This window comes from Pollicipes pollicipes, unplaced genomic scaffold, assembly GCF_011947565.3.
Source record: "Pollicipes pollicipes isolate AB1234 unplaced genomic scaffold, Ppol_2.1 Scaffold_3449;HRSCAF=4056_pilon_pilon_pilon, whole genome shotgun sequence".
Taxonomy (NCBI): Eukaryota; Metazoa; Arthropoda; class Thecostraca; order Pollicipedomorpha; family Pollicipedidae; genus Pollicipes; species Pollicipes pollicipes.
In genome coordinates, this window is record NW_023596298.1 from 1,597 (window position 1) to 25,933 (window position 24,337).

Genomic DNA, 24,337 nt, shown 5'->3' on the forward strand with positions numbered 1-24,337 from the left:
GCCTGGGCTGTTCGCTGATGAGGGCACCAGACAAACTAGAGCTACGAAAACTATCAACAGCGCTATCATGCGTCGCATCTGATCCACAAGGAAAAGACTAATGGTTACATCACTAGCATGTGCCCCAGCCGACTAGCCGACAATGACGCCCGCTGGGACGCTGGCGACCGTGACAGGTGACCCGTATCTCCGCGCCAGCCTGAGGTGCCCGGAGGTCGAACCGAGGCGTGATCGCCCGGGGCCTGGGCGGTCGCAGAGATCACCGGTCCGTGTCACGACCGCACCGCCGTGGGCCGACTTCAAGGCGACGCGCAGCCCCGGCTCAGATCGCCGCGCGTTTCGGGCATGCGTGCTCCGTTTTGATGGGCGCCGCCGGCGGCGAGAGTGGCGCACGGGCGGCAAGTGGCGCGGCACTGATATGCACCACTGCACAGATGGACCGCGTGCCAAGCCGGCGTTGAGAGCAGTGATTATGTGAGCGGCGGGTGACGTAGGCATCTCCGATGTTGGAGCCGAGCTCTGCAGATTCGCAAATCAAGATTCGACCGTGCAGAAGTTCATGGATCCCGCCCGCGCTGCAGGTCCTGCTCGGGCTTGCAAGCGTGACGGAAGCATCGACTTACAGTGTGCAAAAGCTTGCTCGTGCATTTGTGGAACCCGCTTTCTACGAATTTCTTCCACGAAAGCAACTGGTTTCGATCTCCGGTGTCGGACGCATTATGCACAGGGCTAGTTTATTGCTTCATTTTATGTAACATGCATGAGAGCACTGCCCCCGGGTATGTGCTAAGTACAAAGTATCGTGGACGGACGCCAGAAAATGAGAAAGGAAGACGGCCGACAGCATCACGTGATCATATGTGCAGCGCCGTTTTGCGCAGCAATGTCGCATGTGACTTCATGAAATAGTACCGGATACGACACTGATTGCCCGTTTAATCGATCGGTTCCCACAAACTCTAAATGATCAAATAATGCGGGCCGGTCGCTGCGTCAGGGTGCGATCACTATCGCGTGCTCGTGAACTATCTACGCCGTATACTAGCTGTCAGCTATGGATTCATATCAGTAATATCCAATATTCGACTGTCGCCGCGGTAAGCGCGGTACCTGGCTCTCCTCGCCGTGCCTTTACTTGGCATGTATGCCGTTGTCGTATACATTGCCGCAGGTTTACCTTCAGGCATGTCGTGGCTCCGGCTTACAGCCCGCGCCCCATGCCACAGCTGTGATGTGCACGACGATAGGTTGCACGAGCGGATGCCCATTTCTGGCTCCCTGGCGTGGTCCAGCCGCCTCTGATCCGTCCCGTCCCGTCCATGAGGCTCAGCACCACTTTGCTGACCATCCTCCATGAGCGGTCACCACAACGAAAAAAATATGTAGGACTAGAACAGCTGGGCTTAATGTCTGATGATGAACATTACCTGTAGCGTAGTCCGAGACGGAGACCGGCCTCCATCAAAGAGTTGTTATTTAGTTGAACCCTTATATGAGCTTCCCACCAAAAGCCAAGCATACATGGTCTAGAGCTCCATCTATCTCAAAGCAAGAGATGGGCGTAAAATTACGGCGGATTTTTACCTCGAGAAACAACTCACATCCATTACCTCTAAAAACGTGGCATGTGTATACCGCAAACAAACGCTTTTAGCCCATCACCCGTGAGATTCCTAATGTGCCGGCTTCTCCGCAGAGGGCGGCCTCAAGCTTGGCCCGCGGCGAGAGGGGACGACCTGTCTCAGCCGCCGGCCTCAGGTCAAGGTCAGCGGCAGCGACCGGCCAGAGGTCAAAGTCAGCGCTCGGCCTGGCCATGAACGGCGTTGCGGCCTCCGGCGACTACGGCATGGATGACGACTACCATGATGCCGACGATACCATTCCACTGCACCAGGAGGACATCTATGGCGGCAGGTGAGTCTGCTGGGCTTAGGTCAAGCTGCCCTTCCGGCAGCTGTACTGCATTTTCATACTGCTTCATAGGATAGCCGGTTGATGAGGGCAACAAGCACGGCAGAGTGCGACTTGTAGTCCTACTTGTAGGCTGTAGTGATTGTAGCTAGTGGGGTATATTTTGTGTAGAGCGTTATACCTTGGTTTCGATTTCGCTATACCTCGTCGATTCAATGCAGCAAGTTCATAAAGGATATGGCATGATCGTGTGAGCAATTACTTCAGGAGTAATGCACATGACGCCGAGGGCTTGGTGATAAAGAATTGCATGTGATGTGTGGGAGATGATCTTTTCCGTTGTCAAGTTAAACCTAATGTTTTGGACGACAGAAGATATAAAATATGTCATCACCTGAAACCTGGAGAGTTAAACTTAAGCAGGCTATTCAGATGTTTGCTTGGCGCCTTTGACTTACCACGCGATTTATAGCATAGCGTAACTCCCTAGCCCACTCGCTGGGTCGCAGATGATTTGCATCTCCACTGCTGCCTTGTGTACACAGAACTGTCTGGTCACAGCCTCTCAGTAATCGCCGAACACTTTCTCCTGGATGAAAGGACGTGAACGACGAAACCACCGAACTGCTTCAGCTAGCACGCCGCGCGCATAATTAAGCGCGTGAAGGTGTTTTGTCGCTTCATGCGACCTTCGGACCGCGCAAGCAATCTTTTTAGAGGCTGATGCCTGCTCCGTCAGCACATGCGTTGAGCAGAACCTTTGGAGACGGCGTGACTGTAACGGCTGCCGCGTGGAGGACACCGCCGTGCGCTCTGTATGCAAAACACCGGCTGTACGCTGTTTATAACCGGTAGTTGGAGCGCCCGTGGACGCTGCCGGCGAGAGCTGACTCGCGTATGTGGGTCACGTGCTGTCCAATGCCGAACAGCGCTGCCCGACGAGGCCCGTGTCGGACAGCGTCCGACATCATCTTCTCAGAAACTCAGCGCGACTTGAGATGTGTCGCGGCGAAAAGCTCCTGTAGCCAGACAGCGAGCCATGTCAGAATAAAGCAAGGCAGATTTTTGCAAGGTCTGTGGGGTTAAATCATGGACGTAGGTTCTGGTTTCGGCCGGAGGTCCTCTGCCCTGGCTTCTGTGTCACGGCTGTGCCAGAGCCCTTGTGTTCCGGCTGTGCGAAAGCTCCTGTGTCCTGAGTCCGCCTGCTTCGGCTGGGACTCACCCGTCCTTGTTGGGCAGGACCTCCTTCCTGTTACAATACTGTTGGCCCGGACCGTGGCTTTAGTCCCGTCTAGCGGCCTCTGACGCCTGGCCATCTGTCGTACGGACTGAGCGTGTGTGTATGTGTGTGTGTGTGTGTGTGTGTGTGTGTGTGTGTGTGTTGTGTGTGTGTGTGTGTGTGTGTGTGTGTGTGTGTGTCTGTGTGTGTGTGTGTGTGTGTGTGTGTGTGTGTGTGTGTGTGTGTGTGTTGTGTGGTGTGTGTGTGTGTGTGTGTGTGTCTGTGTGTCTGTGTGTCTGTGTGTGTGTTGTGTGTGTGTGCTGTATGTCTGTGTGTAACCCGGGTATCTAGGTCGACTTGCGCGTTTGTCACACTCGGTTGGCCACCGGCCCCGGCCAGCCATCGAGACGTGCACGGCGAGAGCTGGCTCGTGCCGCCGTAGTAGACAATTCACGGGGGCTCAATCAGCCTGAATCACACTGAGCGCCGTGCTTTTGGGAAAGCCGTTTTGTCTTCATGCTTGCCGTTTGTTTATTTGCAAGCGCAGCGTGAGCTGCCATTCTACTATAGACGGTTGTTATCATCCGACACTTAATCATTCTACAACACCGTTTTGCTGCCGAGGCTCAAACTTCAGGATATTGAAATATAAGGTATTCTAGTCAACGTTATATATATATATATATATATATATATATATATTATAATATATATATATATATATATATATATATGTACGTTTATATACAGATATATATATAGAGAGAGAGAGAGAGAGAGAGAGAGAGAGAGTGAGAGGAGAGGGAGATGAGAGAGAGAGAGGAGAGAGGGAGAAGAGAGAGAATATAGATAGATATATATATATAATATATATATATATATATATATATATATATATATATATATATATATATGTATTTAGATGTGTTAAATCGAAGAGCGGTGAGAGGCAGATCTTTCCCTTCCGATTGCCGTCCCGCCTCACCACAGCCGGGGCTGCTTGACTTTCCACTCGGCCTGCGCCAGGCTATCGCCCTGTGATCCGAGCTGACTGTCTTGTTTGTTCTATTGTGTGTAAGACCGCTGACCTCAACTGAGCTCACGCAAGGCTCCAAAGGCAGTGGTAAACCCTGCACCACGCCCTACGAACCACCCATTCACAGCGGTAAATCCTGCCAACGTTCCGCGCCCTGCCATGTGTCTGTACAGAGATCTACGCGATGAAGTCGATTTTTAGAGGCGCGCGCTTTTGGAGCTGCGGACGTGGGAAAGCCCATTGGGAATGCCTCCGCCCTGGCAGCGGCCAGCCGGGTGGGGTCTCTTCGTGTCCACCCTGACGCTCACAGGCAGGGGGTGGGGGGGGGGGGGAGACACGCGATCCCCTCACGTCCTGCCGAGGTGTTTGAAACGGCCGATTGGTGGACGGTAGCATGGTGGTCGACGCTAACCATTACTGCTAGAATGGCGGATGTTTCGGAGGCTGGGAATATGTCGTTCAGTCGGGCTGGTCCTGTGATCACTGATCGCGGTACAGCGATCGCTGATCGCGGTACGGCAGTCAATAAACTTGGGCTGTATCGGAGGAACACACAACCAGGTTGAGGTCAGATCTAAGGTACGATACACCTCCAGCTGAGCTGAAGCTCGCTCACGTTGAAGAGATATGGTATTGAGTTATATGATTTACCGATGCATCTTTCTCATGCGTTACTGAACGCGTCTGGTGGATGTCCCAGCTCATTATTGACCACTGATGCGGTGCTTGCCCGCCGCCCTGGCTGACTGTCATGTTCTCATCGTTATAGAAAATCGGTACAATAACTGTTCGTGGCATACCGGCGTCCAAGTGAGCCTAATGCTAACGTATCCCGTTAATGTTAGTGTCACAGACCACAGCGGTATTAAACGTTCCTTTGTTGTGCCTCCTGGTGCATGGCCTGTCCATCCCATAATGTCCTTCACCCCCCCCCCCCCCTCCCTCCCCCATGCTTGGATGTGCCTGTCTGTCCCGCAATATCAACCGCGCCGCTGCAGGGATGTCCGGTCTGTCCTGCCACGTCCCGGGCAGGGCCTGCTGTCCAGCCAGTCCTGGACAGAGGTCTGCTGTACTGCCACGTCCCGGGCGGGGCCTGCTGTCCAGCCCGTCTTGGACAGAGGTCTGCTGTCCTGCCACGTCTGAGGCAGGGTCCGCTGTCCTGCCAGTTCTAGACGGAGGTCTGCTGTCCTGCCACGTCTGGGGCAGGGTCCGCTGTCCTGCCAGTCCTGGACGGAGGCCTGCTGTCCTGCCACGTCTGGGGCAGGGCGCGCCTGTCCCGCTCGTCCTAAGTAGGGGGGGGGGGGGGGTCTGCTGTCTCGCGACGTCCCGGGCGGGGTCTGCTGCATCGCCACGTCCCGAGCAGAGCGGGGTCTGCTTCCCGACACGACGCCCTGCCCTGCCGGTGGCATGTGCCGGCTCCACTCGGGCCGTAGTAAGACGTAATTGTCCAAGGCCAGCCGGTCGGCGCCCGAGCGGGGTTGTAATCGGTCCGGTTCGTGACCGGTGGGGGAGAGATCAGGCCTGATTCCAGGATAGCGTCATTTCCGCCATACGCAGTCAGGTGTGGTCCGCATCCGGCCACATACAGATGTGTAAACGCCAGACTTTTCCGGATTAGATCCGGACCCGCCGGGTCAGATCCGGACCAGATAGCCCCTGTGAAATCCAGTCCGGTCTGAAGGCACGTGACAAGGCTCGATCGCGTGCAGATCGTACATCGGATATGCGTTATACGAGCCGCGCTGCTGTCAGGTCCGTCTCGGGATCGGATCTGACGCGGTGTCGATCCGAATTACCAGTCGTCTCTGCCTTCCAGCGGTGATCACAACCTTTGCGTCTGAGTCATTCCGACGCGCTGTTGCGCCACACCCCCCACTTTGATCTCGGCCAGACCTCCAAATTGACTTTGGGAATAGCGCATGGCTCAGGGCCACGGAATGTAGCGCTGTCCTGGGCCGGGGGCACACGCATTTCGCCCCGGTACACCGTGGTATGCACATTAATGTACCAGGCGACCAGACTCATGTTACGCCAGGAGTCAGGGTTGAATCCAGTATTCATGCGTTTAAGCTGATTCAAGCTGAAGTTATGGACGACAGACAAAGCCGTAACAGGCTAGAAACGCACCGCTAACCATGATTGTGTTGACATGCATCAACATGATTTCAAAGCACAAATCCATTGACCCCGAATGCTGCAAATGCCACCGCATCGATCCGCCAGGTGGCCTGTGGTCGTGACGCTGAGATGACCGGATTGTCGCCGCCCCCGAGCTGACGCTGCCTCCACTGACCTGCCGCAGCCGGCGCAGCGTGATGCCCGAGCTGAAGAAGTGGGACGTGTTCCGCGTCATCCCGCCCGACAACGACTCCGGCTCGGCCGCCGACCAGCGCTGCCTCGACATCACCATCAAGATCGTCAAGGTCATCGTCTACATCATCACCTTCGGCATCGTGCTGGCGTCCGGCGTCATCGCCAAGGGCACCACGCTCTTCATGACTTCGCAGCTCAAACAGCACAAGTCGCTGGAGTACTGCAACAAACGGATAGGTAAGGGAAAGGCCATGGACTTTTGGCGTGTAAGCACATGAATAAGCCCAGCAATGGTCTTAACGCACTGTTACTGCATCCACTCTTATGCCAGGGCTTGAGACATCTGTACAGCATAGCTTCCCTCCCCACCTAAATTAGAACTAGCGTCCTTGCTCATTGCTCCCTGAAACTTTCACCGATATCCATGCCCTCGCAATTAACTGCCAACTTCAGAAGCCTTACGATCGCGCGTACCTGACTACCCTCCATGCGTGCCTGGCTTTCTCTTTACTTCCTTGCTCCTGGGAAACTCAGTGGACAACAGCGCAGACTGTGTGATCATAAAGACCTACATGGCTGAGCTCTTTTCTTATCGCTGATAACGTCTCCGTTTTTACAAACTAAAGAACTTTAGATCAGTATCTTCATCCTTTCACCTATTCCTGAAGCGCATGCAAAAAAGTTCCAGAGGAAATCGGTTGCACTTATTGGAAAGTTCATGGTAATGTGAAGCAGTACCTCGTAAGAGTATCACCCCATGCTGCTATTGGGGACATTTTGAGCAAGCCAATTTAATTGGTGTGTTGTCTATCAGACGGACTTTGGATTTCAGGACTTTGCCATGAACTTTTACCATGGACTTAATAGGACAACCATGGACTGAGGTATGGTAGGGAGTGATGTCCTCATACCGTCATTCGCCGCAAGCATGCCAGTTTGGGGCGCTGAGTCATCCCTATTCAAACATTCCAGGTATGGCTGTGTCACGTGACGCCCACAAGGGTCAGAGATCGCTATCTAAATCCAACCACGCTGTTTGGGTGGTGATAGCAGCAGGCGTGTCATCGGCGGCAGTGTCGGTCACGCAGCCCGCTCGTGCCCGGACCCCGACATGGCCGGCGCTGCCGAGCCGTCACACTTCCCGCCGGCAGGCTCATCCAGAGTCACTCACGCTGTCGTGGTGCTTACAGAGTGCATGACAGCTGCACGGGGACCTTGGGGCTACTCTGGCGCCATCTGGGGTCCACTTCCAAGCTGGTCGCTGCCATGGCCGGCCACACGCGCTCGGTCCCGCGCCGCCGAATGTGCGTGGGAGGGCCGGCCAAGGTCGGCCGATCGACTTTCATCTGCTGTTTGGGCCCGTCCCGACGCAGGGCGGCGGTGTGGGGTGGGTGGTGGTGATAGCGGGGCGGACATCGCCCCTCATCTGCTGTTTGGGCCCGTCCCAACGCAGGGCGGCGGTGTGGGGTGGGTGGTGGTGATAGCGGGCGGACATCGCTCCCATGTCGCCGCACCTGGCGGCAGGGGTGCGCCCGGGAGTCGGTCAGACGAAGAAATATTCTCTGAAAAGTATGCCTGAAAGGCGTCGGTTGAACTGTGTCATTCTTACGCCTCGAGGTTTACCTCGTTGGATGATAGAAATTAGTGCTGGGTTCGTTCCTTTATTGTTTTTTCATGGGTTTGTACAGGCCAGACTCTGCATGGAGGGCATGCACAGTAACTGATGCAACTCAGGCTCTAGGTCGCCCAGGGACCGCAACTCATACTTTGGAGCAAATACAGAAGCTTTTCACCGGAACAGGCTTCCGTTTCTTGTAACGGTTCTATTAGTATTCGGCTTGGACGCTGTTTTACGAGCCAGTATCCCTTACCAGCCGCTACAAAACACCCCATGATTACGGGGTCACGGTGCGGTTGTTTTTCGGGACGTTTTACTGCTTGGTGGTAACCCATTCAGCGTCACAACATTACGCGTCGATTCAATAGAAAGTGAAACTATTGTGTGCGTTTCGGTAGCATGACCTTATCTGCGATGCGTTCTCAACTTGGGTCGGCCAGTCAGCTCTACCAGAATCAATCCCCTTCGCCTCCGTTTGTCTTCATCGGCAGTATAGCTCATATCATGCCAAAATACTATAGTAATAACGTCACGGACGTTCCGCGCCGTGAAAACAACTCACAGCCATCAAACTGCTCGTGAGGGCACCGGGCTGCTGCTGTACCGGTCAGCGTCTCGTAGCTGACCACAACCGGTACCGCAGCCGAGCGCGTCTGTCCGGCCGGCGGCCCAGGTCGGCCGCGCCAGCTGACGCCCCGCTGCCCGCTGCCGTCGCTGCCGTCCGCCGGTCCGGAATGGTGGCAGCGGTCGCGCCTGAGCGCGCCCGCCGCCAGTTTCTCTTCCCAGGCGGCGGCGGCGGCGGCGATCGCGGCGGCGGCGGTCGCGGCGGCGGCGGTCGAGGTCAGGGGTCAGCCCGCCGCCGGCCCCGTCGTGTGACCCAGCCAGCGAAAGTGAAGCGGGTGTGGCCGCGACACGCCGCTCATTAGCGACACGAGCGCCGGCCCTGACATGACCCGGCGCCCCGCGCTGGGCGCCGGAGGGCTTGACACGCAACGCGACAGGGCTCCGCCGGGTTTTTGCGTCGGTTTAGAAACCAGTCGCGACTCAGCACAAAAACAAGCAGACCGCACCGCTTATTGGCGTACCGGGCAGCGCTATGACGGCTCATAGACGGGCCGGCAGAGGCTAGGAAAAACTCCTGGTGGTGACCAGATATGCGCGGTACTCGTGTTAAACGCTACCCGCTAAACAGCCTTGAAATGACGTCAGACAATCGGTCTATTTGAAGCGACCGAAGGAAGGTCAGGCTGCTGCCTTGGTAGTGTCTGCCAGGCGAGCCACCAAGGGTTGTGTGATGCGAAATGCTACTTGTCGATTCATTCCGCACAATGCCCCATCACATATCTCACCGTGCCGTAGCTTGCTAGCTGCCGTGCTGTCCTGTCGCTTACATGGCTTTCCTTGCGACCGCCGTGTTCGTGATCGCGTGTTCGATAGTGTTCCATTCGTATGAAGTCCTCGATATACGGCTGGGCGTCTCGCCACCGAAAGTGCTCCGTTCGTGCGATAGTGCTTGGAACACGGCTGGGCGTCTCGCCACCGATGGTGCTCCGTTCACTGACCGATGTGGTCGGCAGGTCTGGACAAGACGTGGCGGGTGGAGCTGCCCGACGTCGAGAAGGTGGCCTGGGTATGGTGCCTCTTCTTCTGCTTCATCACCCCCGAGGCCGGCACCTGGATACGGTCCACCCGGATGTGCATCTTCAAGGTGAGGTGGTCGCCGTAGCTGTAGTGTGGGCGCGGCGGGCGGCGGCCGCGTGAAGACGCATCACGCGGTGTTTCATCCTGACCTTCGTGCGAAGTGCGAGTGTGATCTCACGCCTCGTGCGAAGAGTGGGCGGAATGCCCCACTTCGCTCTCACAGTGCATTAACATAACGGGACGCAGGTATGGCATTGTTTTGATGCTGCATGCGTAATCATGCTCGTCTTACTTGGTTGAAAACAAGTGAAGTCTTTGGGGTTTATGGTGAAGCAAATTGTCTGCCTTAATAACAAACGTTTTTGTTGAAAAGAACATGAATTGCAGCGCCTTTGTTGTGTAAGAGCTGGTAATGCCTCACTGTAACGTCACACCCAATGCTCCATACATCACGTTACGGGGATTACCCGCTACCCAGGGCTGCTGTGCACGGCCATGCAGTGCGCCCCGGCCATCGTTGTCTCGGAGCGTTGGGTCAGAAGTCGGAGCGGCCGGGCCAACCGCCGCCCGGACATGATGGCACAGACATCAGAGACGGTCCGTACACCAATCAGACACGGTCCAGCCACCACCCCTGCCGCCTGCGCTGCAATTTCTAGTGCCTCACAAGATATACTACTGATGACCAGACGTCGTCTGCTTCTTGTCCTCTGTGAGATCAACATGGCTAGTTAGCGATCGAAAACCAGCCGAAGAGGAAGGGCATGCGAATAAGACAGTACTAATAGCTTTATTCTTCGTGAAGTAACAAAGAGAATGGAGAGATGAATGGATTGGTGTTTCGGCTGCATACCTTTATCGAAACGAATATCGATAGTAAATTCAAAACTGCTCGCTATTCCATTCGACTTTTTTACAGCGAGCCACAGCTTTTACAGTTTACCAACATTCAGGGGATTGAACAAGGGACAGCTGTCAGCCACTGCTACCATACCGTGCCTATGCAGCTAATGGATAAAATGCGAGAAAACACGTGTACATGCAAACGACTTTAAGTAAGAAGCCATCACACCACATATCATTCAAACATGCAAGCGGTTTCAAGCAAACAGGCATCACGCATGGCGCATCACATATAAATGCAGACAATATTAACTAGACAGGCGTCGCGCGTAACGCGGTAGGCACCATTCATACATGTAAACGATTTTAAGCTAGCGCTTCACACGTCAAGCCACATATCACATTCTCATAGCCGGCCATGATGAGCCCTGTATTTTGAGGTATGGGCGTCGGTTTCTTACAAGAATGGACTCACTTATTTTCCTTACTTAACTAGACTTACTATGCTTAGTTAGACTATGTTCCTCCCATTTTTTTTTGCACAGTTTACACTCAATTTTGTAAACCACGTTTTACTGCGTGCGAACCCCTTAGAACCCAGACCTGCAAAGATGACACCTGTTGACCCCCGGTCACTTAGGCTTCGAGATATTAGATTTCACTCGATGTTTTTTTAGCTTATTGTTGTTCTTCCAAACTATGCGTATGCGCAGGTCTGATTTTTTAACGATATGTTTGATTTCCTAAAGCGAGGGCTCATCTATGTAAGGTAGTGGTAAGAATTTATTGTCAGGCAGGGCGTGTTCCCGTTTCCTACCACCCATCCCCCACATGCTCTGGATTGCTTTACCTCCTTCAACATCCCACCTAAAAGTCGCGGAGAATGTATATTGCCCAACAGCAAAGCCCATATTTTGTTCATTTTCTTTCTTTCTTTTCTTCCTTGTTCATGCTTTTCATTATTTGATGAGCTGCTAATAGCCTTGAAGAAAATGTTACAAATTATGCTGTGCTTGGTGAAAGTTGGATGCGCAGATTCACAGTACAGAGTTATACCAGAGTTGGTGGGCCTGATAAAGAGCTCCGTTTCTAGCACTGTGCGGTTGTTCCTCCTTTCACCCGTCACTGGTGTATTCAAATATGGGACCCATTCCGTCACCTGCACGCTTCATCGTAAAAGCTTAATCGTGATGTCGATTGTTCATGAACTCTGAAAATTCTTCAACGGCACGCTGTCCGTGTGTCCATACTGTAGCATAGCCATCGATGTATCTAGCTAAGAAAGTTGGTTTTGATGGGCTGGTGGCCAGTGTATTCGTTTCAAACTGGTCTAAAAATATTACCGCCAGGGGAGGAACGTATGGGCTCTCCAATGCCATGCCCAATTTCTATGCATAGTGGCTATCTCCGAACGAGAAAATTTTATCCTGGAGACACTTCCAAAAGATCGCATGTATCCTCTTTTGAGATCGAACATATCGAATGGCTCTGTTTCAAGAGATCGACAAAAAACATTTTACAATGAACGGCTATGTATCGGCCTTCTGACACAACGCACCTTTGAAACGCTACGTGTGTGCCTTCCGTCAAAACAAAAAATGTATAACAAATATTTCCAAAAATAAGATGGGAATTCAGCTCCACACATGGTCCCTAAAAAGCCGTGTGTGAACTCGGGTGTCAAACCTGTTTACCGATATTGGTTCAGTAAAGCTTAACAATTATCTTTGGAAGGGTTGTTTTTCCCGTCCCCTGCGTGCGGATTTAAGTCCTAGTCGCTACCATTTAAAATACTTGTTGAATTTGCTTAGGTTTCAGTGACTATCCACGAAATGACTGTATTAGCCAGCCTGACCTCAACGGCGATATATCGGTAAGCAATATGACAGCCTGCAAGAGCTGATTTTTTTGGAAGAAAGCAGCCATGAACCATCTTTATGATAACCCAACGCATCAAAATGCCAATGGTTCCGTCTGCGTGTTCTGTAGATTATCATCTCTATGAAGGAGAACAGGAAAAGTTGCGATACTTCCGTTCGGAGAGGTTGGAATTTCGTTGAGATGCAGACCGATGGCCGGCTATGATTTTTGTCGGTAAAGCGGTTTTTAGCAGAACGTATAGGTTCGTAAAGATTGTACAAGTTCCTTTTGGTCGGTTCAAGGCTTATGAGAGATGATAATGACAGCTTATGGCAAATATCTACTAGATGTTTAAAACCCATATAACCTTGTTGTGTTCGTAACGTTCACAACTGTGGCCAAGCTACATAGAATCGAAAATAAATGAAAATTACTAGCTAAAATCTCGCTTTGCTGTCGTTGCGCGTTTTGACGACATTACAAGCAATTGCTGCTCCCAATCGTTCATTTAAACGAGTTTTTAAACGGGCAAAAGAGGCGATAATGCTCGTTGAGACACGGCTGGGCTCCGTGATCAATCAAATAACACTTGCAGTCTGGTCCGAACGGTATCCATATGCATGCAACGACATTTTGAAATGCGTACGTCGTTGTCACATTCCGTTTTTGTTTCGTTTTTGTTAATGCGGCATCAAAGTTTTTGACGACTCTAGGCATTACAAGCGACAGCAGCCAGTCGGATGAAGGCGTCTTTTCGACTACAGTATATCACTTCGTCCTGTCTGCATTCTAGACCCAACCACCTTCACATTTCATTTAACACAGCTTAGTATTCGGCGTCCACCAGCACCAGTCACTTCGCCGTGCGGTGTTGCACGCAGAAAACCCGCTTAGAATAGTTCCTTGGACCACTTATCGGCTCAGGCTTAATCCTCGTGTCCATTCGAAGCACGTGGACATTGGACCGTCGCTTCGATGGTGTCAGTGTGATCTGCTACCTTGGAACGTTGGGCATGTCTTAGATGAGGTTCGCTGCCTTGCTGACAGCTAGTGACTGCAAATTAGGCCTGCGTTCTGCTGGTCTGTGGGTGGTTTGCGTTTGAACCGAGGAGAGTGGGAGACAGAACCAACAAATAGGAACGGGGTAACATGTAGTGTTTCATTGTCGGATATTTTTATACCGCGTAAATTTTTGCAATGTGAGAACACATACAGACTTGCAAGAGGTCGTGGTTCTTCCCATTGTGATATTGCTAAGCGTTTTCAGCATGGCTGAAGAAACACATTACCGTTTCATATGCCAAGGTTCCAGCAAAGCCTGAGCCCAAAAGGCAACCGTCTATCGTGATTACCAGTCTTACTATCCAGTTGTAGCCAACATTGTAACCTGTTCCGAGTTGACCAAAACACCATTTTTGGGAGTGGCATGAACATATTAAATACTACGCGTGTAGGACGGCCTTTGACCAACGCGCACACACTGCAAGCGGCTTCTTTGTCCCTGCAATCGCTCGTTTTGTTGTCGGGTGTTGCAACTTAGCTCCAGCAGCTATGTGAGCGTGTTTTTCAGCTCCATCTGCTCTCAAAGTGTGCGGTTAGTCCTGCACACGTGACGTAAGTTCTGCTAAAGTAATGTCAGCCTGCCAAGCATGACGTCATTCCATAAGTATGACGTGGTTTATCCCAATATGACGTCAGCTCCTCCCTTCTCATTGGTGTCATGACTCGGTCAACGTTGAAGGTACACGGGCAGCCACACCTCTCAGAAGATGACTTCACTCCTCTGAGTGTCTGGTCGGTCCTCAGAGTGTAACGCAAGCTGGGTCGGACTCTGTGATGTCATCTTGTGACGTCATGCATACATGTGTCATGCCGGTTCTTCGAATGCAGTGTAAACGTCGTTTGTCCTCTGAGGTTTTGAAGCGTGACATCAGTTTTTTTCTTCCTCTGAGTGTGACGTTACTTCCGTCAGTTTTCTGCGTGAGACGCAGGTCTTCTGACGTGCTCCAAGTGTCGTCAGTTTTCTGCAGGTGACGTCAGTCCTCTGAGCGTGAAGTCTGTACCCGCTCCGTGGCCGTGACCCCAGTCCTCTAAGAGTGGGGCATCGTGCTTTGGGTGGAACGCTGGTCATCTCTGGGTGTGAAATTAATCCACTATAAGTGTGACACCAGCCCTCAAAGTCGCGCGTCAGTCAAAGCTGATTGCTACGTGTTATCTGAGGCCCAACCACGACGCCGGAAGGGTAAAGTCGATCATCTGAGGGTGTCTTGTCTGTTCTCTGTGAGTGTGATATCAGTCATATGACAGCGTGACGTCAGTTTCGCTCATGCTCTTGATGTGACCTCAGATCAGCCAGTTTTTGTTGTTTGTTGGACGCCGCCCCCCTGAGCAAAGAATAATCTATCATAGTTTGTCATCGGTCACCTCTGAGTGTAACGACATTCATCTGAGTTGACAACGTTTATCTGGGAATAGGACAGCTGGCACCTAAATGCGACGTCAATTATTTATTAGTGTAAAGTCAGCCTTCTGAGCGTGATGTCGTTCATCTCTGAATGAAACGAAAGTCATCTCTGATCGTGACGACAGCTATCTGAAAATGTAACGATAGTCAGTCATTGCTGAGTATCTTGAGAGTCGTCTGCGTGCGACGTCAGTCATTTCCGCGGATAATGTCGGTCCCACGAGGATATAACCTCAGTCCATCAAGAATTGGCGTCAGTTATCTGCGGGTGTGACGTCAGTCATCTCTGGGCGAAACAGCAGCCAACCGTGGGTGAGGCGACATCGTGCGAGAATGTGACAGCAATGATCTGAGTGTGATGTTAGCCTCTTCTGATCGTGATGTCAACCAATTCTGAGAGTGATGTTAGCCGATTCTGAGAGTGATGCCATTTCTCTGAACGGGACGTCAGTAAAATCTGAGTGTGATACAAGTCCCCTGGGTATGCAGCTTCGGAATGCTGCATCCCCGGTGACGCCTCTCATGACGTCATTCCTCAGCGAGTGTGACGTCATTCCTTGATGGGTGTGACGTCGGTCCCCTGAGCGTGACGTTCGCCGCCAGTCGATCCGGCGTCCCGAGTTCAGCCACTTCCTGGTCGTCGTGCTGTTCGAGACGCTGCATACGATCGGTCTGGCGCTGCTCGTCTTCTTCGTGCTGCCGGACCTCGATGCCGTCAAGGGCGTCATGCTCACCAACTGCGTCTGCATCGTGCCTGGGGTGCTCGGTACGTGGTGCCCGGGGAGATTTGTACTTGGTACTGGGACTGGCAGGTGCGTGATACTGGGAGCGCTGTGGGTGAGTTCCTTATTTGCAATATTCAATATTTGCGATATTGCCTTGTTATCAACTATTCCGATATTTGCAATGCTTTAAACGGATGAAGTGTGATGGGCTCACCAAGCGTGTTTAGTCTACATGCTAGCTCTCAAACGCTGGAAAACACTAATAGTCCCAGGCCTTTTGTCTGATCTGAGAAGCACAAGTCACACTTTTTCTGTTTGTTATTTTTGTATACTTTTCTGTTACACACTGTTTCTCAACCTATGGAATGTATGATGATGCATGACTGTCCATTAGCTCTTCGCACTTCCTGGCCGCACACAAATCGAGAGGCAGTGAATTCATCTCAATCTCCAGGCATCCGTCACCACGCTGTCAACGGGCTCCACGATATCCGCAGGCATGCTGTCGCGCACCAACCGGGAGTCGAGGCGATTCCTGAAGACGGTTTGCGACATCGCAGCCATCCTGGGTCAGGCCACCGGCTTCATTGTCTGGCCCATCATTGAGTACCAGAAGGGCAACACCAAGGCGTGCTGGGCCATTCCGCTGGCCGTCGTGCTGACATCTCTCGGTTGGTGGGAGAACTACGTGGATCGGAAGTCAAAAATCGGTGAGTGGTTTTCGTGGTAAACGAAATCGGTGAGTGGTTTTCGTGGCGTAGGGAGCACCGGGCCCTTGAAAGCTTACTGTGTACACAGAGAAGCAGAAACGCCATACATTTCTTCTTGACTGCTTACATACAGTTGGCTCCATCAACACGGGACTGCCGAACTTATGCGGGGATATGACATTCTCTGGGAGGTTTTCAAATCTGAATGAATTAGCAAAGTCGTGTCTGTGTGCACGGTCATCCCTGAAGCTCAGCTGGTGAACGACCGGCTGTCTGGCAGCTGTGTGGCAAACATGTGGCCTCCTGTCTTAAAAACCGCCCTTCTGTAATTCAATAAAGGTCAATTGGCCACTGACCCCGGGAACCATGCGGCCACGGGGCAACAAAGCCCAACAACACCAGGTATCAGCTGATGTCGGCGGTAAAGACAGATTTCCTCCGGGAATTTCCTTTTAGTTGGCATGCTAGACTACGCTGTTGTGACCGATTTTTGCGGTTGCTTTTAGTTGGTATCGGAAAACAGGCTTCACAGTGAGGACAGGATCAGTGAAGACCGAACGGGGCCCATAAGATAGCGGCTGGTAGGGAAGGGGGGGGGGAGTGGTTAATCAGAGGCGGTACCATAACGTATGTTGCGATCTTTCGACAGAAAATTAACGTTCAAAAGTCCCTTATTGGGTGGGAAAGTGGGATCTCTGCAACAAGCAATGCTTTGTAAGGGCTTGATCCCAAAGCCGCGTCCGAAAAGTAATCCTCCATTTTTTAAGAAGCCAGGAACATCTGACATCGCATTCATCCAAGACGTACCAGAAAGCTGTCTGTTGTGCCCGCGCTTGTTCGGCCAAAGCCCTGACTTCACATTGCTTGAAAAGAACAAGCTGCTTACGACATAAATCACCGCACAATATTTGTACAATGATGAAGGTATGTGTGAAAGGATGCTTGTTCTGCCTGTCACGGTGGTTCCCGTTGTTTCTCAACCACTTGTATTGTCTAGAGTGCACGACATCGTAAACAGACCACAGCAGATGACCTTTGGTTTTTTTGACAGGTATTGTTCAGTACCTGGGAACAATCAAGGAGAAAATGAAGAAGACGCGCTATTGGGTATACTTGTTCGCATCACTTTGGAAGATACTAATATTCTTCGCGTGCATGCTGTTCTTCATGTTCCTCCGTCTGGACAACGTAGGAGATTTATTTACCAAGTTTACAGATAGCTTCAACCAACACAAGATATTTGTCAACGAGGTAGGTGACTATTGATCTAAGCACCGACTGCAGCACGAGCCCGCTGCGCAAATGCTAACTTAATTGTCTTACGGCTGTGAGTTGTTTTCATTTGAGCATTAGACAACAGGCAAGGTTGAATTTTAAGAATCTAGCTGCGTTTGCAAGAGCTTCATTCCATACACGTCTCATCACGGAAGCAGATGACGCACAGTCCTGAGGCAGTGACCAGAACTCTTAAATGATGTCGGCTCGCACCGCGGTGTAACGGACGGTTGAGGGACCTGTTCTGTGGACCCGCCAGACTTCTCGCGCCCTGCTCGGCACGGCTACGGACACTGCCGACTTCGCCAAGCTTTTCACGGATACCAAGACCATCTTCTCGGATGGCAACACCGCCATCTACGTGTGCTTGATACAGATATTTGCAGCCTACTCCGCATACATATTTGGTAAGTCTCGGAAGTATCTGACAAGGGCTTATCGTGACGTTTTTTTTTTTACTTAGTACTGTGTGTCTGGTGTTTGCACTACAAATCTTGTTATCTCCAAAGAGTGGCTCTGTGGTGTTGTATTTCATGTTGCACTTGATCCTGTCCGACATATTGTCTACAGACAGCTGCAGATAATTAGAAAGCAATGATAACTACGATAATCGTTTCCGGGAAAACGGTCGACGTTCTTTACACTCAAAAATGCGTTCTCACCGGCCCATTTCAGGCAAGTTTGCGTGCAAGATCTGCATCCAGGGCTTCAGCTTCGCGTTCCCGGTGAACCTGACGATCCCGGTGACTCTGTCGCTGCTGCTGATGGGCTGCGGCCTTCGCTCCGGTGACGCCTGCTTCCTGCGCGACACCATCCCCGGCTACCTCTTCTTCGAGTGTCCGCGCGGCGACTACATCAAGGACTTCATTGCTGGCGAGGTGCAGCCACTGTGCAAAGCATGCTCATAATTTGAATGGCATTCAATGTCACAGAGATAGCTGTCAAACATGGCATGCATTTCATAATTGGATCCACTGCATTGGAGGATGCCTTCTTAACTTTATCTTACATTATTTTGGAAGTAGTTTATGATGAGAAACGTTTTTTGCTTATGTAAAAACAGTCTAATGTAGTCTTTAGTCATCTGTGTGGAAAGCGTTGTAGCCATCGCCCTTTGTATGGTATGATAATAACCTGCGCCCATTGACTATCTTCAGCAGTGAAATGTGGCAGCCTAGCCAGGCGTTTTCGGTGCTGCTGGTCAGCTGTGCGTTGCGTAACTTCGGCACTGCCCCCCATCGCAACGGTTATTGGGAAGACACTTCTTTGACGCCCCCCCCCCCCCTTCCCGCCTTTCAGCACGTCTGGATCTGGGTGCTGTGGCTGTTCTCCCAAACGTGGATCACGCTGCACATCTGGACGCCGCACTGTGAGCGGTTGGCCACCACCGAGAAGCTGTTCGTCACGCCCATGTACAACTCGCTGCTGATCGACCAGTCGCTGGGCATGAACCGGCGCCAGGACGACGCGCCTGAGCGCCTGGAGTCGGACTCGCGCGCGGCCGACCCGGACGACCCGGACGGCACGCAGCACTACGAGACCATCAGCATCCACACCGACTCGTCGCAGACGGCCAACGTGCGCGCCACCGACCACATTACGCGCATCATCGCCTGCGCCACCATGTGGCACGAGACGCGCGACGAGATGATGGACATGCTCAAGTCGGTGCTGCGCATGGACGAGGATCAGTCGGCCATGAAGGTGGCGCAGGAGTACCTCAAGGTGCGCGACAAGGACTACTACGAGTTCGAGACGCACATCTTCTTCGACGACGCCTTCGAGATGTCGGACGAGGACGAGGACGAGCAGGTGGCCAACCGATTCGTCCGCATGCTGGTGGAGTGTATCGACGAGGCGGCGTCGCACGTGCACCAGATCCCGATCCGGCTGCGGCCGCCCACCAAGATTCCGACGCCGTACGGCGGTCGGCTCACCTGGACGCTGCCCGGCAAGACGAAGCTGATCGCGCACCTGAAGAACAAGATGCTGATCCGGCACCGCAAGCGCTGGAGCCAGGTGATGTACATGTACTACCTGCTCGGCTACCGGCTGATGGAGCTGGACATCTCGGTGGAGCGCAAGGAGATCATGGCCGACAACACCTACCTGCTGACGCTGGACGGCGACATCGACTTCCAGCCGTCCGCCGTCAAGCTGCTGGTCGATCTGATGAAGAAGAACCGCAACCTGGGCGCCGCGTGTGGCCGCATCCACCCGGTGGGCTCGGGCCCGATGGTGTGGTACCAGCTGTTCGAGTACGCCATCGGCCATTGGCTGCAGAAGGCCACCGAGCACATGATCGGCTGCGTGCTCTGCAGTCCCGGCTGCTTCTCGCTTTTCCGCGCCAAGGGCCTGATGGACGACAACGTGATGAAGAAGTACACGCTGACGTCGCACCAGGCACGGCACTACGTGCAGTACGATCAGGGCGAAGACCGCTGGCTGTGCACCCTCCTACTGCAGAGAGGCTACCGGGTGGACTATTCGGCCGCCTCCGACGCCTACACCCACTGTCCGGAGGGCTTCAGCGAGTTCTACAACCAGCGCCGCCGCTGGGTGCCCTCCACGATCGCCAACATCATGGACCTGCTCATGGACTACAGAAACACCATCAAGATCAACGACAACATCTCCATGCCGTACATCATGTACCAGGTGCGATGAGGTTCCAGAGGCAGATATACATGATAGTGGTTGCGCCTACTGACAACTTCTAAAGCTATATTGTCATTTAACACCGTGTTGATCTGTGTGCCCTACGTGCCTTTCTTGAGTTGTATCAAGATGTTTCAGGTTGAGAAGGTTTGGACGTCGACAAGAATTCAGTCAGCATGTGCAATTGCGTTAAAATTCGTTTGGTCTGTTGCACGTTCAGCAACCACATGCCGCACCTCTCAGAGACAATGTCGGCCATTTTTCAGTCATTCCTGATGGCAGGCACCATTCTGGGGCCGGGAACAATCTTCCTCATGTTGGTGGGAGCGTTCGTGGCAGCCTTCCGCATCGACAACTGGACATCGTTCCAGTACAACATTTACCCCATTTTGGTGTTCATGCTGGTCTGCTTCACCATGAAGTCCAACATCCAGGTGCAGTGTTAAGTCAGCATGGGTGGTGAAGACTCATAGCGTATTCGTTGTGTGTAACCGAGCTTGCTGTCAGTGTTACAATACTGGCAGCAATACGAATCATGAGTTGGAGGGTCTCATGTTGAGTTACTGACCTTCATCATTCCACAGGGTCCTGGTTTAATGACGTAATGCTACATAGCGATTTTGTTGGCGGTACCGAATATTATGAGCTGTATTCATCCCCAAGAATCGCCATAAGCAAACTTTTTGTTAATGTAATCGTTGTATAGGATTACAACGTCTCTTAATAACACCTCCTAGCACGTTAAATGTCGCCAACTCAGCACAATAATTTTTTACTCATAATGCCGGAAAACAAAAAAGCTGCAAGCCTCTCTTACCGATATCAGGTAACACGAATATGAGGGCAACCCAGCTACAGGCTCAGGCGGTTCATTACTTCCACACAACGTATTTGATTCAGTCATGTCAGCTAACCCTGATATCATCAGTCTTATCATACAAGGCTACATTATGCAGGGGACATGACTCTGCAGCTCATAGCGCTGCGTGTGTGTGTATGTCATTGGGGCTTTTCGACGCACTCTATTGCCGAAGCTGTATGGCGTCGCCTACCTCTCACCCTGGCAGGAAAGGGCGGGCACCGCGGGGAATCGAACTCCGTACCTCTGATTTCCCAGACGCGGAGTAGTTAACGCAGACGCGTTAACCACTACGCTACCGGCACCCCTTATAACGCTGCGGCGAATGAAGTGTCCATCGCTCAGACCTACAATAACTGTAGCGCGTGGTGATATGCTGAGTAGAATGTAGAGATCTGAGCGAGTAGAGTGTAGTGATTTTTATGTCAACAGCTGTTTGCTATTTTTGGTCGTTACGACGAGTGGAGACACTTTTTTACACCTCTTAGTAGCTCAGACACGACCTAAAGGCCTTCCATTGTAATATCAAGTTTTCACTTTGTTCTGGACCAAGCAGACTATACATGTTGACTATGGCCAGTGTGCTGAGCAAGAAACCTGTTTTGTGCAGCTGCTGGTGGCCCAGATCCTGTCTGCGGCGTATGCCCTTATCATGATGGCTGTGATAGTGGGCACGACGCTCCAGCTGTACGAGGACGGGCCTGGATCGCCTTCCTTCATCTTCCTCATCGCCACTATCCTGTCCATGGTCATAGCGGCCGTCCTCCATCCGCAGGAGTTCAAGTGCATTTTCCCTGGCTTCATCTACCTGCTCTCCATCCCGTCCATGTACCTGCTGCTGATCCTGTACTCCCTAACTAACCTAAACAACGTCACATGGGGTACTCGTGAGGTCCTCGCCAAGAAGACCAAGAAGGTAAGGCGAACAAAGGTACAACGGGGCGCGTACGCTATAGCCCTTAGCGCAAACTAATTAATGCTTACACAAATTAGTGCAAGGCCATAATCTGAAGTTCAGTTTCTTACTGGGCGTTCTCACTTCTTGAAGCGTGAGCGTGTGAATTCCACGGCATCTCTGAAACATGCTTGCCGTACTTGATTTGCAGAAACGTGGTGACATATCTAACTGGCCGTTGGTAGGAGCTGGAGGAGGAAAGAAAGGCTTTGGAGGAGGCCAAGAAGCGCCCGGACGGCATCCTCGGCTACCTCTACAGCACGAAATCAGCAGACCAGGACGGGTCGATCGAGTTCAACTTTGCCAACCTGTTCCGCATCATGTGCTGTACCTACCCGAAGCAGATTGATGAGCGCGAGCAGCTGAAACGCATCGCTGACTCGCTGGACGCGCTCAACCGGCGCATGGACCTGGTGGAGGGGTGAGTTCCTCACTGGGAAGCAAGGTGAACGGGATGCCTTGACAGACAAATATCTGGAGAAAGGGGGTGGCAATAATCTATCAGGCAAAAAAGTTAAGTTAACAACGACTGAGGCGATGAAGCACTTACCTGGAAAAATCGGTGGCGTAGTCAGTGGGTTTTTGAAAGGCAGTGGCTGGCTGAATTGCTCACCTAGAATTTGCTGGGGCGAGAAGTCGGCGAGTAAATTACGGGCCAGCGCGCAATGATGACATCGAGCGGCAGGGGCTTCGTTTGATGCGCTCACGGGTCCCCGATGAACAGCCGGATCACACTGATCCGTTTGTGTATTTTCGTCGTGAGATGATCTTGCGGGAAATAAACTTCGCAAATGGTTCTACTGTAGAGGCGACGCCAGGCAGATGGATCAGGAATAGCTCCTACGGATTATCTTTGAAGAGCAGTCGTTGGACAATGTGGTTGTGGTTACCTTATTTTATGGCCGCTGGCATTATGCATATCGCCAGTGACAATATTTCTGAGAAACATCTGGGCATGAAAAGTGAATCATCGAGGCTTTACGACGCACTCAGCTGCTGAGGCTATATGGCGTCGCCTGCTTCTCACTCTGATAGGAGGGGCGGGCACCGCCGAATATGGAAACCCGGACTTCTGGTTTCCCAAACGAACAAAAGCGTTGGCTGGCAAAAAAGATGAAGAGCGAATTTTTGGACACCACGCTGTGGCGCCCATCCCAGTGTTTCTTACGGTAATCTCTTCAGTACTGAGCCGTCACTTTTTACGTCAACAAAACCCTAACATGGGGATGAATTTGGAAAAAAGAGAGTGTTAAAGAGAGTGTTATGCGTTCCGTTCTGGTAACTGGTCTGCGTAAACCGCTCAAACTGTCTTGGCAAGAGGACTTGAATGACTTCCAACTGACCCCTTATTTGGCATCCATACATTCGGCAGCGCCAAGCGCAACTGAATGTTGTGCTCTTCTACATTAACGTTTCGAAGTCGTTTACTTGTCGATAGCATGACTGTGTTCAGTTTATGCAGTGATTGGCAAGTGTGGTAAGTAAATAAATGAGAAGAATTGACCCGCAGTATCCACCAACGGCATATTTCTGTTTTCGCGACTGACACCGAAACGGATTATGTGTACTTTGGAATACTCAGTCTGAGATTCAGAACACATTCCGTTACGCAACGTGTCGTTTCGGTTCACACAAATATCAAATGTATACGCTACATTAAAAGGTTCATTTACAGAGACACTGTTTTGCAATGCATGAATCCATCGCAGACGCGACGTCACAAAAATAGTGTATCATTCTTTTTGCATTCCTAATTGCGCCACTTTAAATTTTGAAATACTGGATGTCAGAGAAGACCAAGTGTTGAAAGGCTCCGTTTGTTGGCTCCCTTTGAGCCATTCAACAATACAAAAAATCCGAGTCTACCAGATTCAAAGATTTTAAGAGCATCAGCGCACTATATGCGATTACCTTCTACACAAGATAGTAAGCAAGCCAGCTAGTAAGCTAAGTACAATGACTGGCTTGTGGTCGTTGAAACAATCTGGTCGTTTGCGCATCCTTTCTTACCTGATGAATGTTTATTCCTCTGCCGGTTTGCAGTCATTTGAAAGTTAATGCTGAATGTACAATGTTTGAATGAGCTTGAATGAATGAGCTTGAATGAATGATTGAATATGAATAAATGGTTATGCGTCTCCAGGGGCCACCACCATGGGCGACGATGCAGCTTCAGCCGCAGCTCGAATCATGGAGGCCTCATCAGCACCGTCAAGGAGGACCGCTCTGCCTGCTCCGACACAGGCGACA

General features: G+C 51.7%; 1 protein-coding gene across 1 annotated transcript; it reads left to right on the forward strand.

The window, feature by feature from the left end:
• Nucleotides 1-1,696: 1,696 nt before the first annotated feature.
• LOC119092808 (chitin synthase chs-2) lies at nucleotides 1,697-24,337 on the forward strand (the record flags this gene model as incomplete). Its single annotated transcript, XM_037215726.1, is given in 13 exon segments — nucleotides 1,697-1,914; nucleotides 6,469-6,716; nucleotides 9,675-9,805; nucleotides 15,509-15,671; nucleotides 16,128-16,340; nucleotides 17,392-17,591; nucleotides 17,875-18,022; nucleotides 18,291-18,493; nucleotides 18,915-20,273; nucleotides 20,540-20,707; nucleotides 21,743-22,048; nucleotides 22,273-22,508; nucleotides 24,231-24,337. Coding segments are annotated over 13 exon segments (3,583 nt in total), but the record flags the coding sequence as incomplete, so codon positions are not given.